We start from the raw sequence: 22,803 nt of genomic DNA, 5'->3' as shown, positions 1-22,803 counted from the left end.
TTTCTAAATTTGTATATACAATCCTTGTCATATTTTCTGAAACAAAAAAAAAGAAATTTCTTCATTAGGAATTTAAGATATTTAACTCTTAAAGATACCCTATTTTGTCTTAAATGCACTAATGAATTTTTTACAAAAATAGTAGTTATATTTTTATGAAAAAAAGTATTTTTATTTACAAATTTTATACGAGTTTCAATTTTTTTCAATTAATATTAAGCCAAAGAAAAGAAAAAACCTTAAAAAAATATTTTTATAAAAGTGTTTAAGGTATTTTTTCGCAGTTACTAAAGACCTTTATTTTGACATAAACTTGAGTAATTTTTAAAGTTGTTTTTATATTTCAAAAAAGAAAAAAGTTGCTACATTTAACCTTACATAATTTCTATTATACTTGAAGCAGAATAGAACTAAATCCAGTTTTTAAAAGAGGAAGCCGAGCTCTAAACAACTAAATAAATCTCTTGGCTTAATTTTGAAACCGATAAAATGGACAACGGCCACTTGCCAGACCACTGTGCATGAAAGATGGTAGTGAAAAAGATAGCTTCAACTACTACAAAGGAATAACCTTTGATTGCTGGAAAAGTTTGTACAGTACTGTTTTAATTTAGTTACTTTGGTCAAATACTTCAAAAAAATTCTTTTAAAACTCAATGGAGATTCATAAAAAATCGAAGTAACATTGATACAATATTTTAAAATTCGGCAGATAAGTGATAATTTCAAGATTAAAACAAAGGTTCTACACTTTTTTTTTTGTTAAAAAATGATTAGGTTGTCCTTATAAGTTCATGATTCTTATATTACAGGAACGGATCAAATATGCACGAAGACATTTTTGCACGAAGGGTCAAATGTGTACGAAAGGACACTTTTGCACGAAGACAACTTTGCATACTTTTGCACAAGTAGTTACTTTTGCACAAAGACAATTTTGCACGGAGGGTCACTTTTTCACGAAAGGTCATTTTTTCATAAAAGTAAAAAATAAATAAAATAAACAAAGAAAAAACATAAAAAAATAAGTTACCGATCAAGGGTAAGAGTTAATGATAGTAAAAATTTAATAAACACATTAAAAAATAGCATATTGTAAGGTAGAGATGTTGGTACACTTGATTTATTGGTACTACTCGACTGAAAGTTTGAGTGATAAATCTGTTATAAAAAACAACCACAGAACACTATTATAACAACACTATTTCAAAAACACAAGTTTTTTTATGATTAACCTGGAAAAAATAAAAGTTGATAACAACTTAAGTTTAAGTTTGAAATACTTTAAATTTTTAAATAGTGTGAACTGTAAAATACTTAAAGAAATGTAAAACATTTTAGCTTTGTTAAATAAAAACTCTTAATACTTTGATAATAAACATACAAAAATAAATAACATGCAGTTCTAAAAAAGGTCTAATTATAACTTTTAGCAATATCTCAATACCAATTCTGTATCACTATATTACAAATCACCTACCTCCTTGTTGTGTTTCCAATGCAATACATTAGTGTTTAAGCGCTTTATTAGTTGAGCTCATTTTGCCTAACTCAACAATCAAAATTAAACAATGGAAAAGCATATGAAACATGCACTCCATTACACTTCCTCTTCTTCCGTTTTTAGAAGAGAATCTTCACTCTACCCTCTGCTTCCCTCTTGCTGGCAGAGTTAAAGTGTGTTGTTTCTCCTAAATCTAATTGCTAAACAGGAAAACAAAAAAGAAAAATAAGAATAATGTAAAGCATATATAAACTTAACTGGTCGTAAAACTAATTTACTAAAGAAATTTACGTAGACTACAAATAGGGCAATAAAGAATATTAATAACTAGTGTTTTAACTTGCTATAATTTGTTTTTTAATATTTATCAAAAAAAATGTTTAAAAAAGTATCAGAATATTAAACTTAAAAAAAAAAATTGACAAAACAGTATAAAATTGATGTCAATTTAAAATGTTTCACAAGTTTTATTATATATATTAAGTAAAGCTGTTCGTTCAAAAAAAAAAAAAGTTCACAACAAGTCAGTAATTGTACTAAAAACATTTCATTGCTGATCTATCATTCAATTCTTCTAATAGCGTTGGTAACGATATTTTTGTATTTAGTAATTAGTAGTACTATTAATTTTAAGGAGATTATTGAATGAACTTAATGTTAGAATATCTTAGCCTGTAATAATTATCTACAAAAACCTCACTTTTGCATTCACTCTAAGCAGTATCCATACTAAACACAATATAGTTTAATTATAAAATTGTATGTAAAAACGTATGATATAAATTTAAACTTCGTTAAAGCTACAATATTTTTTTTTCATTAAAGAAAAAAACCATATAATCTTAAAAGTGTCGAAATAAGGTCAAATACATTTTACGTGAACTTTTTTTTGTGTCAAAAAGTATTTTTATTATTCAATTATTAATTAAAATATGATGATTTTTAACCTCATTGTGTTTGTTGTAATTATGATGGTAGGTAAGTCATTTGATATTTATCAAGTATTATTAATGGCAGTAATCTAATTGTTTTTTGCTTTGTATATAAGAACTTTCAAAACCACTTTAGTTACTTACATTTTGAGAAATGGAAGTTATAATTAAAATTTACTATACAAAAGACTTATCTTTCTATAAAACTATTCTAGCTTTAACTGACTATCGGGCATTGTGATTTATTTAATTCTTTTTGCAATTTAAATTTCTAAAAAATAATTATAGTCATAAATAGATGACTACTAAAGATACAAAAACTTTTTTTTTTATGTATATTATAAAGTAAATTTTATATTCAAACATTACTGATCTTTCACTATCTTATAAGAAACTTGTTTAGTATAAAATATAACACTTGCTGCAGAAATTCTGTACAATTTAAATCTTGCTATTTACAAAATTTAAAACTATTGAAACAAAAAATTCAATTAGAAAAACTCCTTATGATTGCCAGAAATATTTTAGTTTATATTGTCTAACAAAAGTGTGCACAAATTCTAAAACACAGGTTTAAATAGGAAAGTTTTATTACTAAAATCCTAACGCTTGAAAATTTTCAAAAAAAAAAACATAAGTTTAATATAGTTTATAAATAATAGTTATGTTTTGAATTGTTTCGAACAAAATAACTCAAGAACTATGAAAATTTATAAAACTGCATAGAAAATACTTAAACAGACATTTAAAAAAATAAATTTTAATCTGTCATTAAATAAAAAAAAGTTTAACAATACCTTTTTTTACCACGACCAATATTTTTTTGAAGTGTAAGTTTAATAAAAGTTTCTTAACTTCATCAGTTTATGAAATTATGAGTTTCTTTATCTTTTGTACAACAATTTAGGAGCGGCTGGTTACCTGAAGCCTGTGCTACCCTTAAAAAGGATTTTTTGATTTTTCACTGAAAATGTTGTTTAACTAGTAACTTTACAGAAGTTAGTATATTTTTTTCTACTTTCTTACTAAATTTTCAAGTACTGAACTTAAAAGATGAAATCATTAGATAAGAAATATTTATTGACTTCTGTGAACACTTTAAGATCACTAATTTACTTAATAAGACTAAAATATATTTATAATATCATAATAAGTTTATAATTTATGAGAGCCTGTTTGTAAAAAGATGCCGTTCAACAGTTTGCATAAAATTTATTATTGAATAAAGAAAATGTTATAAGTTAATAAGTTAAGAGTGTATGCACTATTTTTAAACTAGAAACTGCAATTTTACCTGCTACTTACTAAAGTAGAACTACACTTATTAACTTGTAGAAAATAAACTTTCGTAACTATAAAATCTTTTTTATCAATTTTAAATAAACAAAATTTGAATTATTTAATTCAGATTCTAATATGCTTCTTACCACGATACTTTGTGTTTAATGTTTGTTTTAGTTATAACTTTTCGAACTTTTACTTCTTAAGTCTACTAAAAACTGACCACGCCATTTCAATAACTTGATCAAGGTACAAATGTAACACTTTAAAATTTTCTTTAAATTATTATTTAACTAAAAATATTAAAGTTTGTTATATTTAAAAAAAATAATTTTTACCTACAAACATTAAAATTATTTACTTTTGTTAAATGATAATTAAACTTTAATTATATTTAGTTTTATCATTCTAACCTATAGTTATTATCAACCAGCATATAGTTGACAAGTTTCAAACTTAAATTTAATAATAAGTTTTAACCAACATATAGTAACTACTATCAACAGTATTACAAATTAAACAACTATAAGTCTTTTAATTTTTGTCTTTAACTTCTATTTTATTTTCTACATTAAGTTTTAACACTATCTTCAAACTTAACAAGCATTAGTTGATTTAATTATTTTTAATTCTTATTCAAACGTATAACTAGTCTTGTTATATTTTCATGGTTTAGTCAATTATTAGATTTTACTAACGCTACCTTTTCAAAAACTTTGTTTTTAAATTTTTATTTATACTAATGAGTTCATCGAGTGTATTAGTTTTTATAAAAAAAACTTTAAGAAAAGAAAAACCAAAGAATAGGTTTGTTAAAAAAAACATTTTTATAGTTACTACTTTTGTTTACACCAACAAATGCTATAACATAACAGTAGACACTTTATAAATTCTATCAATTGTTTTATTAAGAGAAACTACACAAATATTTAATTACTAAACAAGTAAAGTCTGCGTTGCTCCAACTTTAAAAGCGGTAGGACTTTTTATGTGTAGTATTTTATGGGTACTATTTTATGTGTAGAATTGCTGCATTCAATTATGCCCATAATTTGATGTGATGTCATCAAAATTATGGGTAGTATTTAGATGTTGCTGCAATTAAATGAAAAATAAAATACTGTCCAGGCCTTATATAAACATTATGGATAGTTTTTGTAGTTTTAAGTTTATAAACAAACAAATAAAGTATAACTTGAATAACATAAACCAATAGTTTGATTTATTTTTGCATTTATTTGAGTTATGTTTTGTAAACTGACAGAAGTAGTGGCTAGACTTATTAAAAGATTATGGATATTTTTTTACTTAAGATTTAATAAAAAAAACTTGAATAAACTTAAACCAATTGTTTAATTTAAAAGTATATTTATGTAATTTATATTTTTTTATATTAACAGAAGTAATGGCTTGGCATATTAAAAATATTTTGGCTAATTTTTATACTTAAGATTTTATAAAAAAAATTAAAAAATTAAAATTAAACACATATAAACCAATTGTTTGATTTATTGTTTTATACATGTAATTTATATTTAGTAAACTAATAAAAGTAGTGGTTTGGTCTTATGTGTACTATTTTATGGGCACTATTTTATGTGTAGAATTGCTTCAATCAATTATGAGATAATTTGATGTGATTTCATTTAAATTATGGGTAGTATTTAGATGTGGCTGCAATTAAATAAGAATAAAATACTTTCTAGGCCTTATATAAGTATTATGGACAGTTTTTGTAGCTTTAAATTTATAAACAAACAAATAAAAAATAACTTGAATATACATAAAACAATATTTTGATTTATTTGTACATTTATTTAAATTGTATTTTGTAAACTAACAGAAGTAGTGGCTAGACTTATTAACAAATTAAGGATAGTTTTTTATGTAATATCTAATAAAGAAAAAAAAGCTTAATTACACTTAAACCCATTGTTTGATTTAAAACAGTACTTTATTTTTACTTAATTGCAGCAACTTAACTGCAGCTATATCTAAGTACTACCCATAATTCAAATGAAATCACATCAAATTATGGGCATAATTGATTTAAGCAATTCTTCACATAAAATAGTGCCCATAAAGTAGTACACATAGACCAAACCACTACTTCTATAAGTTTAATAAATGTAAATTACGTATATACAACTATAAATCAAACAATTGGTTTATGTGTGTTCAATTTTAATTTTGTTTTTAAAATCTTATCTAAAAAATTATCCAAAATATTTATAATATGCCAAGCCATTACTTCTCTTAGTATAAAAAATATAAATTGCATAAATATACTTTTAAATCAAACAATTGGTTTAAGTGTATTCAATTTTTATTTTCTTTATTAAATATTAAATAAAAAAGCTATGTATAATCTTTAAACATGTCTAGCCACTACTTCTGTTAGTTTACAAAATACAATTTAAATAAATGTAAAAAAAAATCAAACTATTGGTTTGTGTGTATTCAAGTTATTTTTTATTTGTTTGTTTATAAATTTAAAACTACAAAAACTATCCATAATACTTATATAAGGCCTGGACAGTATTTTAATTTTCATTTAATTGCAACTTATAAATACTACCCATAATTTAAATGAAATCACATCAAATTATGGCATAATTGATTGAAGCAATTCTACACATAAAATAGTGCCCATAAAATAGTACACATGAGACCAAACAACTAATTCTACAAGTTTACTAAATATAAATTACATGTATACAACTATAAATTAAACAATTGATTTATGTGTGTTCAATTTTAATTTTGCTAATAAAATTTTAAACAAAAAAAATATTTAAAATGTTTAAAATATGCCAATCCATTACTTCTGTTAAAATAAAAAATATAAATTACATAAATATACTTATAAATCAAACAATTAGTTTAAGTGTAATCAAGTTCCTTTTTTTATTAAATCTTAACTAAAAAAATTATCCATAATATTTTTATCAGTCTAGCCATTACTTCTGTTAGTTTACAAAATGTAATTTAAATAAATGTACAAATCAAACTATTGGTTTATATTAACTCAAGTTATTTTTATTTGTTTGTTTATAAATTTAAAACTACAAAAACTATCCATAATACTTATATAAGGCCTGGACAGTATTTTGATTTTCATTTAATTGCAGCAACTTAATTGCAGCAACATCTAAATACTACCCATAATGTTAATGACATCACATCAAATTATGGGCATAATTGATTGCAGCAATTCTACCCATAAAATATTGCCCATAAAATACTACCCATAAAAAGACCTACCCTTTAGGTTTTTATTAGCTTTGATTCATAGAAGTGATGATGTAACTTATAGAAAAAATGGTATATTTTGGGTACTTTTTTGTTTTTAAAGAAGTTTGATAAAATACTATTTTTATTTTATAGTTTTTTTAATGAATAAAAAAGAAAAATACATTCTCTGACAGTTTTATTTTCTAAACAAACTTGGCTTTTTCTTTATAAGCTCTGATATTATTTAAAAATTGAATCGTATGACATTTTTAAAGATTTGAAGCAAAATATTTTTTGACATATACCATTTTCCTTTTCAAATATTTTTAAGCCAGTTATGTCTGCGAAGTACCAAAAGAATGTTTTGTGATTTATTTTTAACGTTTTATAAGTAGCGCTAACAAACATAAAATGCTTTTTAAATACTTATCTAAATGCAACAACTAATTATCTTAATATCTAGTTTATTGAACGACAAAAAAAAACCACTATAAATATTTGGTCCTAGAACCTGGTGCACGAAGAACCTTTCGGTTATCGAGGCGTACACCGCGGATACCTTTTAACATCTTGCTCAGGACGAAACAATAGTTACAATAGACTAGTTCAGAATGTTTTAGAGCTAAGTTTAGTTTTCAATTTATCACTCTTTATTAAATATTTGGAATAATAAAACAAAATTTATCAAAATTTGATTGAATTTTTTTTTAATGAAAAAAAAAACAAGATTGCCACCTTTACAGAAACAAAAACTTTACGGAGCGTGTAAACTAATAATTAAAAAAGCTAAGATCTAAACTTACAATAATAATAGTTTATTTTGTAAGTAGTAGTAACTTCTAGATGGAAAATTCAATTTATAAATGAGCTTCAATACTGTAAAATAAACAAAACTAAGTAAAAATACTTAAAAAATATAAATTCCCTTAAGTCAAAGATTTGTGAAACAAGCCTGAGTTTAACAAAAACCAAGTTCAATACATTTTAAACTAGCTTGAAAGAGTTTATGAAACAAAGTTAAAGTACTGTTGCTAAGAAGCATGCTTGACACTTTTTCAATGAAAAAAGTTTGATTTACCCAAAACTTGCCGATTCACGACAAACTAGCTGGAGTTTATTAAACTTCAATAACATTTTCCTATCTGGTACAATTTACTTTTACCTTATGATTCTGGACTATATAATTTAGTTAGGTTTTACTTAAAAATATTCTGAGTATGGTTGTAACTCAGTCCCGTTTAAGTTGTAATAAATTAGCCAGATTTTTGGAAGAGTTAAATATAGCTAGAGATCCTCAAAAAAATTAAACTAGCTTGAGATAGGTTTTATGTGTGAGAGTCCTATAAAAGTTTAACAAAATATACCGTTCAAACATGAAGGTGTACTGTATAGCCTGTTTTGTTGTTTGACATCTTTGCCACTCATGATATTTTGTGATGTGTATTGTACTATTTAGTTCGTAGTACTAAACTTTTTGCTATTATTACTATCTATTGCGTTTAAAATAATTACTGAAGTTTGAAATGCAAGGGTAATATTCTTAGAAGTATGCCATCCGTATTAGTTTATTTCGAAATTCCACTTACTGTTTTTTTATAAATTAGAAAAAAACCAATATAAATATTAAGTTTTATATATGTAGTCTTGATTTTTAAACATCTAAAAAAATTAAATGCCATTCTAGATACGGTGCTCATTTAATCCTATAAAACGAATAGAATTTACAAAAGAATAAATAATCGACCATATTTTGTAACTAAATGAGTGTTATTAAGATTTAGTATGAGAACAATTATTCAACTAGTGGTGACACAGTTTGCTAGTCTCATAGTTATTAAAGTTCTTATTCTAGTAAGAGATGCTGATCTGGAAGAAACGATTTGTAGCAAAGAAAAATTGGCTAAATTTTTATTTCAATAAATTTTAACTTTAGTTATCAACTTGTTTCTCTTTTAAAGACTTCATTAGCTAAATTTATTCTTATGTTAGCATAATAAGATCAAGTAATTTTGTAAAATAAATTTTCTTTTTATCAGGCTAGCACTTATTTAAAATTTAGTTTAACATTTTTGAAAGTATTTTAAAACAAAAACAGGTCTACAAAAAAAAAAAACAACTATCACGCTACAAATACAAAAATTCATGAATCTTTTAAGATTCATTTGATATATCAAAGAAAACTTCGGCAAGTCTGCAGGACCTAAGCCTGGATCTTTGTAAGCCGAAAGACAAGCTCATGTTAACATAAAGGTTTCATCATACCAATTCGATCATCAAGCTATAAGCTTTCGGTAGACTGAGACTCTGGTTTCGTTCTTATTGAAACTCGTCAGTCAGCCTCAACCGAAAAACTTGATCAATCTACAAACAGTTTACTATGTTTTACCACAAAGCAACCGTTTGATGACGTCACTGATCAATGCCAGCAAATGGTTGCTTCGTGGTAAAACCTTATAAACCGTTTGTAAATTGATGTTAGCAGGTTTTTCGGTCGAGGCTGACTGACAAGTTTCAATAAGAATGTAACCAGAGTCTCAGTCTACGAAAGGCTTGCAGTCTGATGACAGAATTGGTATGATAAAAACCTTAATAATTTAATTTATCACATGACAACTTGTACAAAAAAAATTGTTTAATTAACGTTAATGAAAACCAGTTTTATTTGTTTTAAATGTATTTGGAACTTAAAAAAATAATAAAACAGTTTTCTTTTTGTTCTTGGTAAAAAAATTAAAGCATCAACATGACGTTTTGAAAACCATAAACATTTTAAGTTCAATTTGTTACAATCCATAGTCTATACTGAAGAGTAACTCTTTAAGTTTGTTTGTTTAATTTAAACAATGAACGATTTATAAAGATAATAACAGATGATGAATTACGATACAATAAGCTATATTAACTGTTTATTTTTGAAAATGTAAAAATTAAAAAAACATCTGAAACACGATTATTTAAACCTAAATTAGAGAATTAAGAAATTTCTAATTATATCATAAAATTTAGAAAACTCTAGGTCAAAGGTCGGAAAACTGAAGCCAGATTTTAGTACCAAAAAACTTTGCTTCAAAATAGTTGATTATATTTTTACTCAGTTCTTTAACTAGCTCGTTACACTTAAGACTTTATTTTCAATAAACCTGGCCCAAAAAGGTTTACTTAAGCAATTTAAGATCATTAATTTAAGAGGCCACCTAACTTTGCTCTAGAACAGGGGTCGGCAACCTTTTGTAACTCGCGGGCCAATTTTTCAAGAAAATTTTGTAAAAGAGGGCCGCAATTATTTAAAAGTAATCAAAGTAGTTAGTAGAAAAGTAAAATTCTAAACCAAAATATTACAAAATAAGCAGTTAAGAGTAACTATTAAATTAAGAGCCTAATTGTAAGTTTTTATTGGAAAACTTTTTTTTCATTTGTTTAAAAAAAAAAGGTATTTTTAGCTAAAACGTACCTCGCGGGCCGCAGATTTTGGATTTGAGGGCCATATTTGGCCCGCGGGCAACAGTTTGCCGACCCCTGCTCTAGATGATAAAAAAAACTATTTCGGCATAACTTTTAGATAACTACCTTTCTAGTATTTACAATGTTGAAGATTTTATTCAAAATTTTTATAGTAATGATTTTTTTTAAGCAAAACAAAATTTATAAAACTGTATTTTCAATTAAAGAAAAGACAAAACTATTTAGTGGAAATATTAATTTAATAATACTTGACAAATTGTATAAATAAACAAATAATTTTTTTTTTTTACTAATTTAGTATATAATTTTTAGTTATTTTAGGTTTAAATGTTTGTATATAAATTATTTCTAACGTTCTAATTTAAAACAAAATTAAAAGGTAAAATTAAAATACTTAACTTTTTAAAATTTTAAGATGCAATTATAAGAAGAATTTCTAATTATTAAAACAACAAAATCTTTTCAGCATCTATACTGATTAAAAAGTTAAGTTCTAAACCCATTAGATTTGTGTACGAACTGTAGTACTAAAAAGAAGTTATCAAACCTCTATCCTTTGGAAATATTTCAATTCTTCTAGTCAAAACAAAACGTTTCGACTATAGATAAACAATAGTTCAGCTATCTATATTTGTATTTATTACCTTTAAACGTCCAAAAATTCTTATAGCATCTCCTAACTTTATGTTCATTTCATCTGCAAATTGTTTAACATCTAACTCCATAAGCATACCTTTCATAACATGGCCATCAATATCTTCATACTTTAATTTGTCTGCAATTATTTCAAAACCTTTCAAGGAATAGAAATACATATGCAGCTGATCAACAGACCATTCTGACAATGGGGCATAACAGCTATTAAGAACTGGTTGGCAAGTTGATGTACTTGACTCATATTCAAATTCAGGATTAATGTTTTGTTCTAATTTTTTACTGTTTGCACATTCTAGTGTTTTATCAAGAGAATTTTTTTGGTCTTTGTTTATTAGCATATTTTCATTAATGCTGTTTTCATGCTTATGAACTGAATCAATGTTCATTTCAAATTTAGGACTAATGTTTTGTTCAAGTTGCTTACTGTTTGCACACTCTAATGTTTTACTGAGAGAAATACTTTTGTCTTTGTTTACTAACGAATTATCATTAAAGCTGTTTTCATGCTTGTGAACTGAATCAATGTCTTCAATGTTTATTTCAAATCCATGATCAAAGTTTTGTTCTAATTGTTTACTACTTGCACATTCTAATGTTTTAGTGGGAGAAATATATTTGTCTTCGATTACTAACGGATTATCATTTAAGCTGTATTCATGTTTGTGAACTGAATCAATGTCTTTCATGTCAATGTCTAGTATAACATTACTGCTATGTTCAGAGTGGTTTAAAGTATTTTCATTTATTGTAGTAGCATTTAAATCTGAAGAACTTTCATTTCTGTCAACCTTACTAGTTTCTTTATTGGGCATAATTTTAGCAATTGGCTGATCAACTTTTTCTACTTGCTTAGTAATATCAACAACAGGTTGTATCTTACATACTGAGTTTTTATTAGAATTTTCTATCAAAAATGAGCTTAACCTTTTCAATTGATTTCTTTCTACTTTAACAAATCTGTTATCATTTGATTTCAAGCTTTTGCTGCAGCATGGTACACTGTTAGATGAAAATGAGCCATTTTTTTTCGAGACTGAAGAGCTAGAAGAATTGTTGGTTTTATAAACACATTTTTTAAACATTTCTAAAGTTTGCGAATGATTTGATAGTTCAACTTTTTTTGTAAGCCTTTTCTTAGGAGAAATAGCTTGTATTCTTAGTGGTGAAAAATTTTTCTTTTTGATTTTTTTAGTGTATTTCAAAAAAGAGGATTTATTTTCAAAAAAATTTGAATTTAAATGATTGTCTTTATTCCCATTGTTATACTTTATTTTTTCTGGTTCATATACAATTTCATTGTCTTTTTTAGATAAATAAAGGTCATTGTCATCATGTATATCTACAATTAATTCACTGAAATTTTTTGTTATGATATTTCCATTAGAGTTTTCAAAAGTGTTAACATTATTTTCTAGACTCAAAGGTCTTTTATCAGTGCTATTTAAGTAAGATTCATTAACACATTTATTAAGCTCCTCGTTTTTCAAAGCAATTTCACATATGTCATCTTTTTGTCTTTTGCTTAATATGTTGTCCAAAGAGCAATCAAAATTTTCTTCAAATTCATAAAACACATATCCATCTATCATGTGCCTTACAAGACAAGGCTTAGTCATTTCTACAGTTTGTTCTAAATGCATACCTTTAAAAACTAAAAATTTATTTTGGTTATATATAAATTCAGAAAATTTATAGTTATACAATTTAATAAATTAATATATTTGCCTAAATAAAGACATAATTTCATACACATAAAATTTGTACACAGGTATATAAAACATTTCAAATAAGGTACTAAATGAGTTATTTTATCTAAATTTGTTAGTTTCAAACCTTAAGTATACAGGGATGCCACTTTTTGAAGCAAAAAAAAAACAAATCAAATGTTTATAGACTATCCCAAATCAGCCTAACTTAATTATAAAATATCAATTATGAGCAAATATCTTTAAGCAAGCGTGCATTGTGCATATAAACTATTTTAATGAGCAAAGAAAAATTGTTGACTTATAGATAGGTTAAGTATATGATAGTCAGTCTTGTTCTATTTTTCATATTTATTAACAAGTTTCATGTCAGTAACTAAAAAGACAACTTAATTGTACAAAACTATTTTGTATCATAAAAAGTTAAATCATCTGCTAGACACAAAAATTTTATCAGTGACTGTGTACATTTTTGATATGTTTTAAACCACTTCTTTTGATTATTTATCGTGAAAATATATATTTAACACTACTGTTCTGATAAAACGCTTAATGCGTAGACTGTAGTAAACAAATTAATGCGTAGAAACTGTGATAAACAAGTCAAACATTAGTTGTTTTTTGCTTATTAATATAATTAACACTATATGTTTCCAAAAGGCTACAAAAATATTGTTTTCATATTAAAGTAGAGCTAGCAATACGTCAAAAAAATTTACCTATTAATCAAATTAAAGATGTAAAGGGGAGGTGGGAAAAACACTTTTTGTTCTTTTTACATAAATAACTTAACTACTAGTAACTTTTACTGTATGTTAAAATTCAAAGTAACTTTTGATGTACAAGCAATCAAAATTAAAAAGTTCAATGGGTTTTTATAGGAGGCGCAAACTAAAAAGGCATAAATAGACTAATTCATGAAAAATTTATCTCCTATTGTTTTGAACAATCGTTTGTAAACGAAAAATTTTAAGTTAACAAAAAATTAATTGCAAAATGAATTTCTGTCTCCAATTTTTATTTAAAGTTAGTACCAAAAAGAAGTTATTTAGTAAATAACAATTGTTTATGTGTATATAAAAAGAACTATTTTTTACTTAAACTATTGCTTACTATCAAAACTTATACTACACTGAAGCATATTTTAATGTTTATCCAACTGTCAGGGAACATAATTTAACAAACTCTTAACAAATATAGAGGTGAGTTAGCATTTAAAACTATGTAAAAAAAACAAAAATATTACTTATTCAATACATATAATAAATTTACAGTATTATAAATTTTGCAACTATTTTTATAGAATTGTAAAATACCTAACTAAACAAGATAAGTAATCAAACGAGTATTAAGATTCACAAGAGGTGACTGTACTTATACCTCATAATATTTTTTTAACAAAAAATAAAAAGTAAAGTAGTGTATATATGCTTTAACATTCAATGTTTACTAAATTTATTAAAAAATATGTTTTCAAAATCTACCTATTAAATTTCAAATCAAAACAGGTTCTATTATTTTTTAAGTATGGGGTGATTTTTAGTAACTATATATATATATATATATATGTGTTAATTCTGTATATTATTATAGATAGTAGTTTATTTTTTGGATTTAAAATTTAATTGACCAATAAAAATCTAACTTTATAAATTAATCACTGAATTGCACTTCAAGGTTTTTATTAGTACTGTCATAACATGCAATTTTTTTTTGTATATGTTTTAGCAATGGGTATTGATCTTGCAAAGTTTAACTTAGAGAGTTTTCAAAGCTGTCAGTAGGACCCCTACACTCTACAGCCATCAGGTCTCACATTTTTAGTATATTATTTTTATATTATAAATTGAATGACAAAAAAAACACGCTCAAAACGTTTAGTCCAAAGACCTAGGTGTACAAAAAACCTTTCAGTTATTTAGTTGCACACTAAAACTGTTTAACGTCATGTCCAGGACATATACTAAAGAAGTAAGGAGCTAGCCTTAAGGGTGTAAAAAATTTAAATAAACTTTTCAAAATAAATAAAAGTAAGTTCTTGAACATATCTGGTTATAAATTAACAAAATATTGAACATATCAAATAAATCTCATTCCAGATCTATAAAAATGTTAACCTAAGTTTTTCAAAAAATCTTAAAACTATCATGAGATAATTAATAAACTAAATAGAAAACTGTTAAACATTTTGAGAAGATTAAAAATAAATAAATAAATTACACAGAGCTGTCAGCAAGTTTCTTTTTAAGAAGAATTGGTCTACACAGGGTGGCCACTGCTTTTGAGAAACTTTTTCCAGATTTTCTGAATTTCTTCCAGGTATTCGAAAGTATAGTTTTTGAGTCTATTTTTAGTTTAAAGTTAAGTTTATGGTTAAAAACTGTATTAAGTAACAACTTATATAAAAACTGTAAAACTATTTCAAATACCTTTTGTTAAATTTTTTTTTTGATAATGACACAAAAATGTTTTTTTATTTGATAGATTTTTTAGTCCATTCAAAATCTACTACTTTACATGTAAAAATTGTTTAAAATTTCAGGTTTTTTTTCAAAACTTTTCAAATTTCAGGTTTTTTAGCCTAATTTGCCTTATTCTAGGATTTTCCAGGATTTGAGGATTCCTGGTATTTATAAATGTATAAAACCTGTTTTGACTTTATAGTAAGAAAAAAAGTCAATGACTGTTTGACTCCTACTCTTCAGCCACTGGTAGAATTAGTTAATTGTGGAATTCTCTGAACTTTACCTAAAAAACAAACACCTATATTTGTCCATTGAAAAACAACTTTCTTAATTTACTATATATATTAACTTTTTAACACTTAATAAAATTAAAATAATAAACTATCAATTCTATCAATTATCAATACTTGAAGATGTTATGTGAGCTGTAAATATAAAAGTAAGGTCATTTTCATCACAATATTGGGATTGACTACTGATCAGCTTTTACAGCATAGTTTTTCAAGATATTTTATTTATTAGTCCTGTTTTAGTGTGAATTACTACAGGGACTTTTTTATTTTTTGCTGAAGATCAAGACGCTTCTGATTAACTAAATTACGAGAGTTACTTTGGCTCGAATAACTTTTTTTGTAATTTTTTTAAAACCAAATTTTAAAACCTATTAATTTAAATGCTAACTTGGAACTTTTTTTTAATTTTAAAGAACGTTATTTTGCTTTGCTTTTCACAAAGTTTCATCGAATTGGAGTTTTACTTTTGTAGTTGGGCCCCTTTAAAATGTTATCGTTTTTTAGCGTTTTTTTACTTAACACCTATTTTCTCTGAAAATAAGTTTTTTTAATTTTTTTTTTTAACATACTTATCTAACTAAGTTTAAAGACGTTTTGTTTTCTGTAATTTTTTTTTAATAACATATGCCTAAATAAATTTTTCTAAAAAAACTCCAAATTTGCACAATTTTCGTTTTTTTAGTGCATGGTTTTATTGCAAAAATATAATATTTCGATAGCAATTTTTATGTTTAAAGGACTTATATATTTAAGTTTTATGATGTTATTATATTTTTTTCCTAATTTATTATTACTTTTTGAATATATAACCAATACAAGTTTTACCTACAATCTTAGCACTTTAGCAAGAAATCCCTCAAATTACGTAAACAAAGTGCTCAAGTGCTAAGAACTTGGGTAAAACTTGTATGGGTCATATATTCAAAAATTAATAATAAATTAGGAAAAAAATATAATAACATCATAAAACTTAAATATATAAGTCCGTTAAAATTAAAAATTATTATCGAAATATTATATCTTGCAATAAAACCATGCACCAAAAAAACGAAAATCGTGCAAATTTGGAGTTTTTCTGAAAAATTTATAGTATAAAAAAAATTGAAAAAAAAAATAATAACGTCTTTAAACTCAGTTTAATAAATGTGTTTAAAAATAAAAATTTTTATTTTCAGAAAAAAAATAGGTGTTAAGTAAAAAAAAACGCAAAAAAACGATAAATTTTTAAAGAGGCCCCACTACAAAAATAAAATCCCAATTCGATGGAAATTTTGTGAAAAGCAAAGCAAATGAACGTTCTTTAGAGTAAAAAAAAGTTCTAAGTTAGCATTAAAGAAATTGAAAATAAAAGGTTTTAAATTTTGGTTTAAAAAAAGTTACAAAAAAGCCATTCAAGCCAAGTTCATGCTCGTAACTAAATTTGATTATAGTAGTAGTAGTTATTTTATGTTTGTTTTTTTGTTCAACTTGTTACATATTGAGTAAAATGAATTAGCGTTAGGAATTCTGGTTTGAATATAATTTTTAGTTAATTAGCGAAGGGATAGGGGTTAAATGTTATTTATGTTTTACTGTAATATTACCTATTCTAATTTAAATATAAAATCGAAAGAAAAACTTTCCAAACCTTTTCTTAGGTGGAAGGGATGCGGCAAGTTTTTTTAAACTGCAAAAATATTTTCCGAATACAGCTCTTACAAATTATTATGTTTCATAAACTTAGATTGTCTTGTGTCAAATGCTCGTTTTAACGAATTAAGTTTTAAAAAGTTATTCTTAAACCCGCAAGATTTGCTGAGGCTTGGAAAATATATTTAAAGGTAAGTCTGAGTCTGAGCTTTAAAAAAGCTGAGTTAGCAAATTTTAAAAGTTTATTTTTTCTGCTGTTTAATTTATATCATTACCCCTAACCCACCTTACCCAAACACATTGAAAAATAATAAAAATGAAGTTTAAATGTATAAAATTAAAAATTAAATGAAAAAAGATTTTTTTTTGCTGACTCAGATTTTTTATAGCTTACACTAGTTTTTAAGTATACTAGCCCCGAGGCCGAGGCTTTACTTAAAACCATTCTACTTTGAAGGCAAAAACTCTTTTTATAACCATTAGTTTTCGCAAATATTAAAAGTAACTAGAAATCTTAAACTGGGATTATAGATGTCGTTCGTCTAAGATTTTAAAGATTTTTTTTTTCAAACCTGAGCAACTACAAAGCTCAATTTTTTTATTAAATTCGTTGAAATTAGATGCATGATCTAAATAAAAAATATTTAATATGTTATTTTTTTTAAGACATAATCTAAATCATTTATTTGTGGAAATATTTTAAACATATTTTATTTTCAATTTAAACTTTTACTTAATTTTTTGGAATTGTTAAAACATTTATCTTACTTTGAATTAACTTTGATAGTTACATCATTTTTATTATAATTAGTTAAAATAATTATTAAATTATTATAGTTATAAAAAGAAACAACAAATGAAACTTAGTTCGCTTATAACGAAATATATTTGATACATATTTTAAAGTTTAAACAATAATAACAAGTTATGCAAAAAATTTGTTTGCTTTTTGTTACATTTTTATAAATATATGAATTTTTTTTTAATATTTTAATTTTCAAAAATAAGTTAATGACATACTTATAACATAGCTTTAAAAGTCTAGTTTTTCTCTTATCAACAACTTAGCTTAGTTTAAATAAAAAAAAATATAGTTTTTAACTTTCATAACTACCAGTAACTATTTTTAATTTAAATTTACTCAAATCTAAATTTTCAAAAAATTTTGTATCAAAATTCAAGAGTCTAGCATTTATATAGTTTTATTTTAGTTTTTAGCTTAAAACTTTTGGTAAGGAGATTTAGCAATAAAAAAAAAAAGTTTATTAAAAAAAAACAAAAAAAAGTGTTTCAATCGAGTTGATCTACAATTTAGTAAAAAAGCTGTTGTTGTAGACAAAAAAAATAAAAACAGTTAGAGAATTTATACATAAATTAGGTCGTAATTACAAACCAACATAAGTGGTAAATAAAACTCAATTTGTACAAACTTAACATGTTAAGATACTTTTATTGTATAAACTGTTTTTTTTTTTCGAAAATAATTTAAAATTCCTTCAAAAAATATATTTCTTTTGTAGGGCTGTAAAACTAAGTTGTAAATAAATATTATTGCTTGCAATTTTTTATCCATATATTTTCTTAAAAGTCTAATTCTCATTTTTTGTGGTGTCTATAAACAAATTTGAAAATACTTCAACAAATATTTGTTTATTGTTGTTTTGTAAGTTATTAGCGACTCAGTCATTAGCTTAACTTGTGATCGCACTTTTAAATACTATTTTTATGAGAGCACCAGCTTTGTAAAAAGAACGCAATTGTAACTTCAGTGTAGTAATCATTACACTCCTAACACTGTTCCGCATAAACTCAAAAGCTTTACATTTCGACTTAAGTTCCATTTTTTATTTTTTAATATTAAAAATTTTGTGCTTTTTATTGTTCCTTTTTTGTCTTAGTCATATATTATTTTCCACAAGGGTGTATAAATTAAAAAAATATTCTTATGCTAGGACCTTGTTATTAATAAATTATGCTGACAGTTTTTGTGGTCGCTTGTGTATTACTACTACATTTGGATTTAGATGTCTTCCTTACTTCAGGGTTGACAAAAAAAACTGGAACCCTTGAAAAACCTTGAATTTGACAATTAGGCTTTAAAAAAATCTGGAAAAACCAGGAATCTGAAAAATTTTGAAAAAAAAAACCGGAATTTTAAACAATTTTTACATGTTTAGTAATAAAATTACGTTTTGACACAAAAATGTTATCGTATAGTAAATTAAAAAAAAAAATTTTATCATCAAAAACTTTTTTATTTTAAAAATTACATTTAAAGGAGCTTTTAGATATCTTTTTAATTTCGTTATACTCTTTAACACAGTTTTTTACCTTAAACTTAACTTTTAACTAAAAATAGACTCTAAAACGTGTAAATTTAAAAACCTGGAAGAAATTTTGAAAACCAGGGTAAAATTTATCAAAAACATTTGGCAACCCTGTTACTTTCAGTCTTATAATTTTCTGGTACAACTGCTTATGCTTCTGTTACTTTATATTGTGATTTTTTGATGGCGTGAGTATTTTTTTATATTATCTCATGTTTCCAGCATATTGATAACTAAATCTGTAAAAAAAATGAGATTTTATGTGTTTATAGCTAGATAAAATAAACTTGCTAATTGAGTAAAATTATTAAAATTTTCTATTGAAAAAATTTTTATGTATACAAACTAGACCATTAAGACGTTATGAGGCAATAACATACTATAATTTGTCCTAGACAACACGTTACAAGGTATCCAAGTGGTGAGCGACTCGATAACCGAAAGGATCTTCGTGCACCAGGTTCTAGGACAAAATTGTTTGAGTGTTTTTTTTGTCGTTCAATAGACTATAATGATATTGTCAAGGTAAAAACTTTAAAAATGTTTTATATACATAAGTCGAAAAATAATTAAGTTCTTTCAGTATAATTTCAAAAAAAATCGGAAACTTTTATTATAAATAAAAAACGTATAACTTCTCCCGCAAGTTACTTATTAAGAATTAAAACTAATTAATTTATTAAGACTGAACTTTTAAAATTTTGGTGTAATTTTTTATAAAAGCGTATTCGAAACTCTAAAGTAAACATTGTCACTTTAGAATCGGTGTCACTTTAAAATCGGTTAGGGTGTATTAATTCGAAACTTCTTTACTCAAAAATCTATACATTAAGACATCTGTAAATCTGCGTACTATTTTTAGTTAAACAATCAAGTATCTAAATTTCTATTAGTATGACAGTTTAAATCTAAAAAACAGTATGTCTTAAAGCTGTACGATGTAAGAAATAACCTTCATTTATACAAACTATGCAGCGATTTAAGTTCAACTCCAACACATGCATATTAGTTAAGTTGACCAAAAGTTTGTATTGTATTCGAAAATAAATAATATCTTAGTAGTTTCTAAAACACTTCTATTGAGTAAATTTATACTTATTTCCTTCTAAATATATATATACATAAAATATTTTTTATAGTTAAGCTTAATACTTATATCTCTTTTTTTAAATTTTATACTAAATAGATGAACTATAAGTTTTAGTGTCCTTTTGAAAAATATTATGTTTAAAGTTTCAAAACTACTTTTTTAATATTACACACTTATTGGTTATTTCTTTTTACCATATTTTAAATTCAACTTAAAGTATTTGTAAATAAACTTTAAAAGAACCACTGAAGTATATAACTTTTAGTTTTATAATAACCTAAAGAATTATTTTTCAAAAACCAGATTTTTAAAGGATTTGTTTTAGTTTCGTTTCTCTTTTTTTTATTCTTGTAAAATCATCTAGAATGACTTAGCATTGGTTTTGCTATCATTTATAAACCTTTTTTTAACGTTTAGTTGTTATTATTTATGTTTCAATTCAATATTTAAAGTTTTATTACTAAAACGACGTTTCACTCGTTTGAACTAAATCAAACGAGATCATCAGTTGAATAGAATATTATTCAAATATTGTTTAATCTTATTCAAATTCTGTTTGAATAAGATTTTATTCAACAGATAACCTCGTTTGATTTAATTCAAACGAGTGAAACATTGTTTTGTTAATGAAATTGAAAAAATTGAATTGATCAGTCTCCTTATCATTAAGTCGAGAACTTTTATTGTGATCCATAAAGTGTTAAGTACACATTAATTAAGTTTACCTAAACCTAGTTATTCTAACCCTTATACATTTATGCACAAAAATGCATAAATTAGTTTATTATACATAAAGCTAACAAAAATAAAAAGCTAGGAGCATCTGTTTTAAGAAATGGAAGTTTAAAATAATCACAAACAAAAAAATAGTATATGCGCAAAGTGAAAGTAACGGCAATTATACTATACAAAAAATAAGAAAAAGTACAAAGTATTTTTAAAAGTTTTAAAGGTAGTATGTACTAAACTAGACAAAAAAGTTTTATTTACTATAAATATCCTCAATTTATAAAAACAAAATCTCAAAATCTTTAAACAAGTATGATACTTAATAAAAATTGTATACTCACAATTTCTACCCGCGCAAAATTCAAACACTTTTTTTTCATTATTAATTTTTTTAAAGTTTATTTTTCATTTATTTTTCACTATCACTGTTACCCTTAACCCTTACCCTTAGTTGGTAAGCAATTCTCGGACTTTATCGGGTGGAAATTGTGCGCGGGTTGGAACTGAGGGGTTCCTTAAAAAGACATACTTAAAAAAAATTTCCTAAATGTATTTTAAGTTTGTAATTGAAACCTAGTAAGACTTGAAAATAGCCTGTGCATCGAAATGGCTTTAACTTACCCAGTTTATTAAAATGCTTGTTGCTCGTAAGATGATCGATATTGCATTTGCAATATTTGTAGATGGTACAAATTTTTCATTAACGATAAATAGCCTGGTATAAAACGTATGTTTGCTTTAAAAAAAAGAGGAGTGTTTAAGCACTATGTCATCAAAGCTATACAGTTCGGATATAAAAATGAAACAATCAAAAATTATAATTTTTTAACGTTCTGTAAATTTTCCCTTAAAAGAGTAGTTATAAAATATTTGATTTTCTATAGTTACAAAAGATGTTTAAATGTTTTTTTTTTCCGATTTAGGTTTAGTTAATCCTGTTTATAAGATAATTATAATTTATGAATAGTGTCCAATTTTTTTTCTAACCATATTTCAATTTCTTAGAAGATACAATTTTACTAAAATATGTTTAAAATAGTATTTAGCAATTGTCTAGATAACTTGTGAAAAAATTGCTAAGCTAAATACATTTCATTATATAAGCTGTAAATACTGCAAGCTAGTGAATATACATAAGTACAATCTTTGATAAAAAAAATTACAGATTTGTCAGAACTAACTAAAAATCGGTGCTAGAGCTAAACGAAAAAAAAATTATCAGCGAAAATTCTTTTTGTTTGATATTTTTCCTTTTCTCCACTCAAAATATTGAGCAAATAAGACATAATGTTTAGTTTAAAGGCGTTCTTGTAAATGAGGGTGTCTGTACGTCTTACATACAATGTATGAATGTATTTTTGTTTTATTTTATTTTTTTTAAGAAAAAAAAGTATTTAACTAATTATATTTAATACATTTGAAGAAATGTATAAGTACTGTATTTCAAATTAAGCAAAGTTTTAAATCAAATGACTTTAGTTGTAAAATGGAAAA

At 24.7% G+C, this 22,803-nt stretch overlaps 1 protein-coding gene across 1 annotated transcript in view; it reads left to right on the top strand.

Annotated features, from left to right (window-relative positions):
- The first annotated feature begins 1,590 nt into the window (after positions 1–1,590).
- Positions 1,591–22,803, top strand: part of LOC145837959 (neuroendocrine convertase 2-like) — a 52,645-nt gene continuing 31,432 nt past the window's right edge. Inside the window, exon 1 of the mRNA XM_082945463.1 lies at positions 1,591–1,677. Coding sequence (XP_082801589.1) covers positions 1,591–1,677 — 87 coding nt within the window. The remainder of the gene's footprint in view (positions 1,678–22,803) is intronic.

The sequence above is a fragment of the Thalia democratica genome, chromosome 1 (assembly GCF_965202585.1).
Source record: "Thalia democratica chromosome 1, ktThaDemo2.hap1.1, whole genome shotgun sequence".
Classification (NCBI taxonomy): Eukaryota; Metazoa; Chordata; class Thaliacea; order Salpida; family Salpidae; genus Thalia; species Thalia democratica.
Note: the sequence above shows the minus strand (reverse complement) of the source record. Positions and strands in the feature narration are given on the sequence as shown.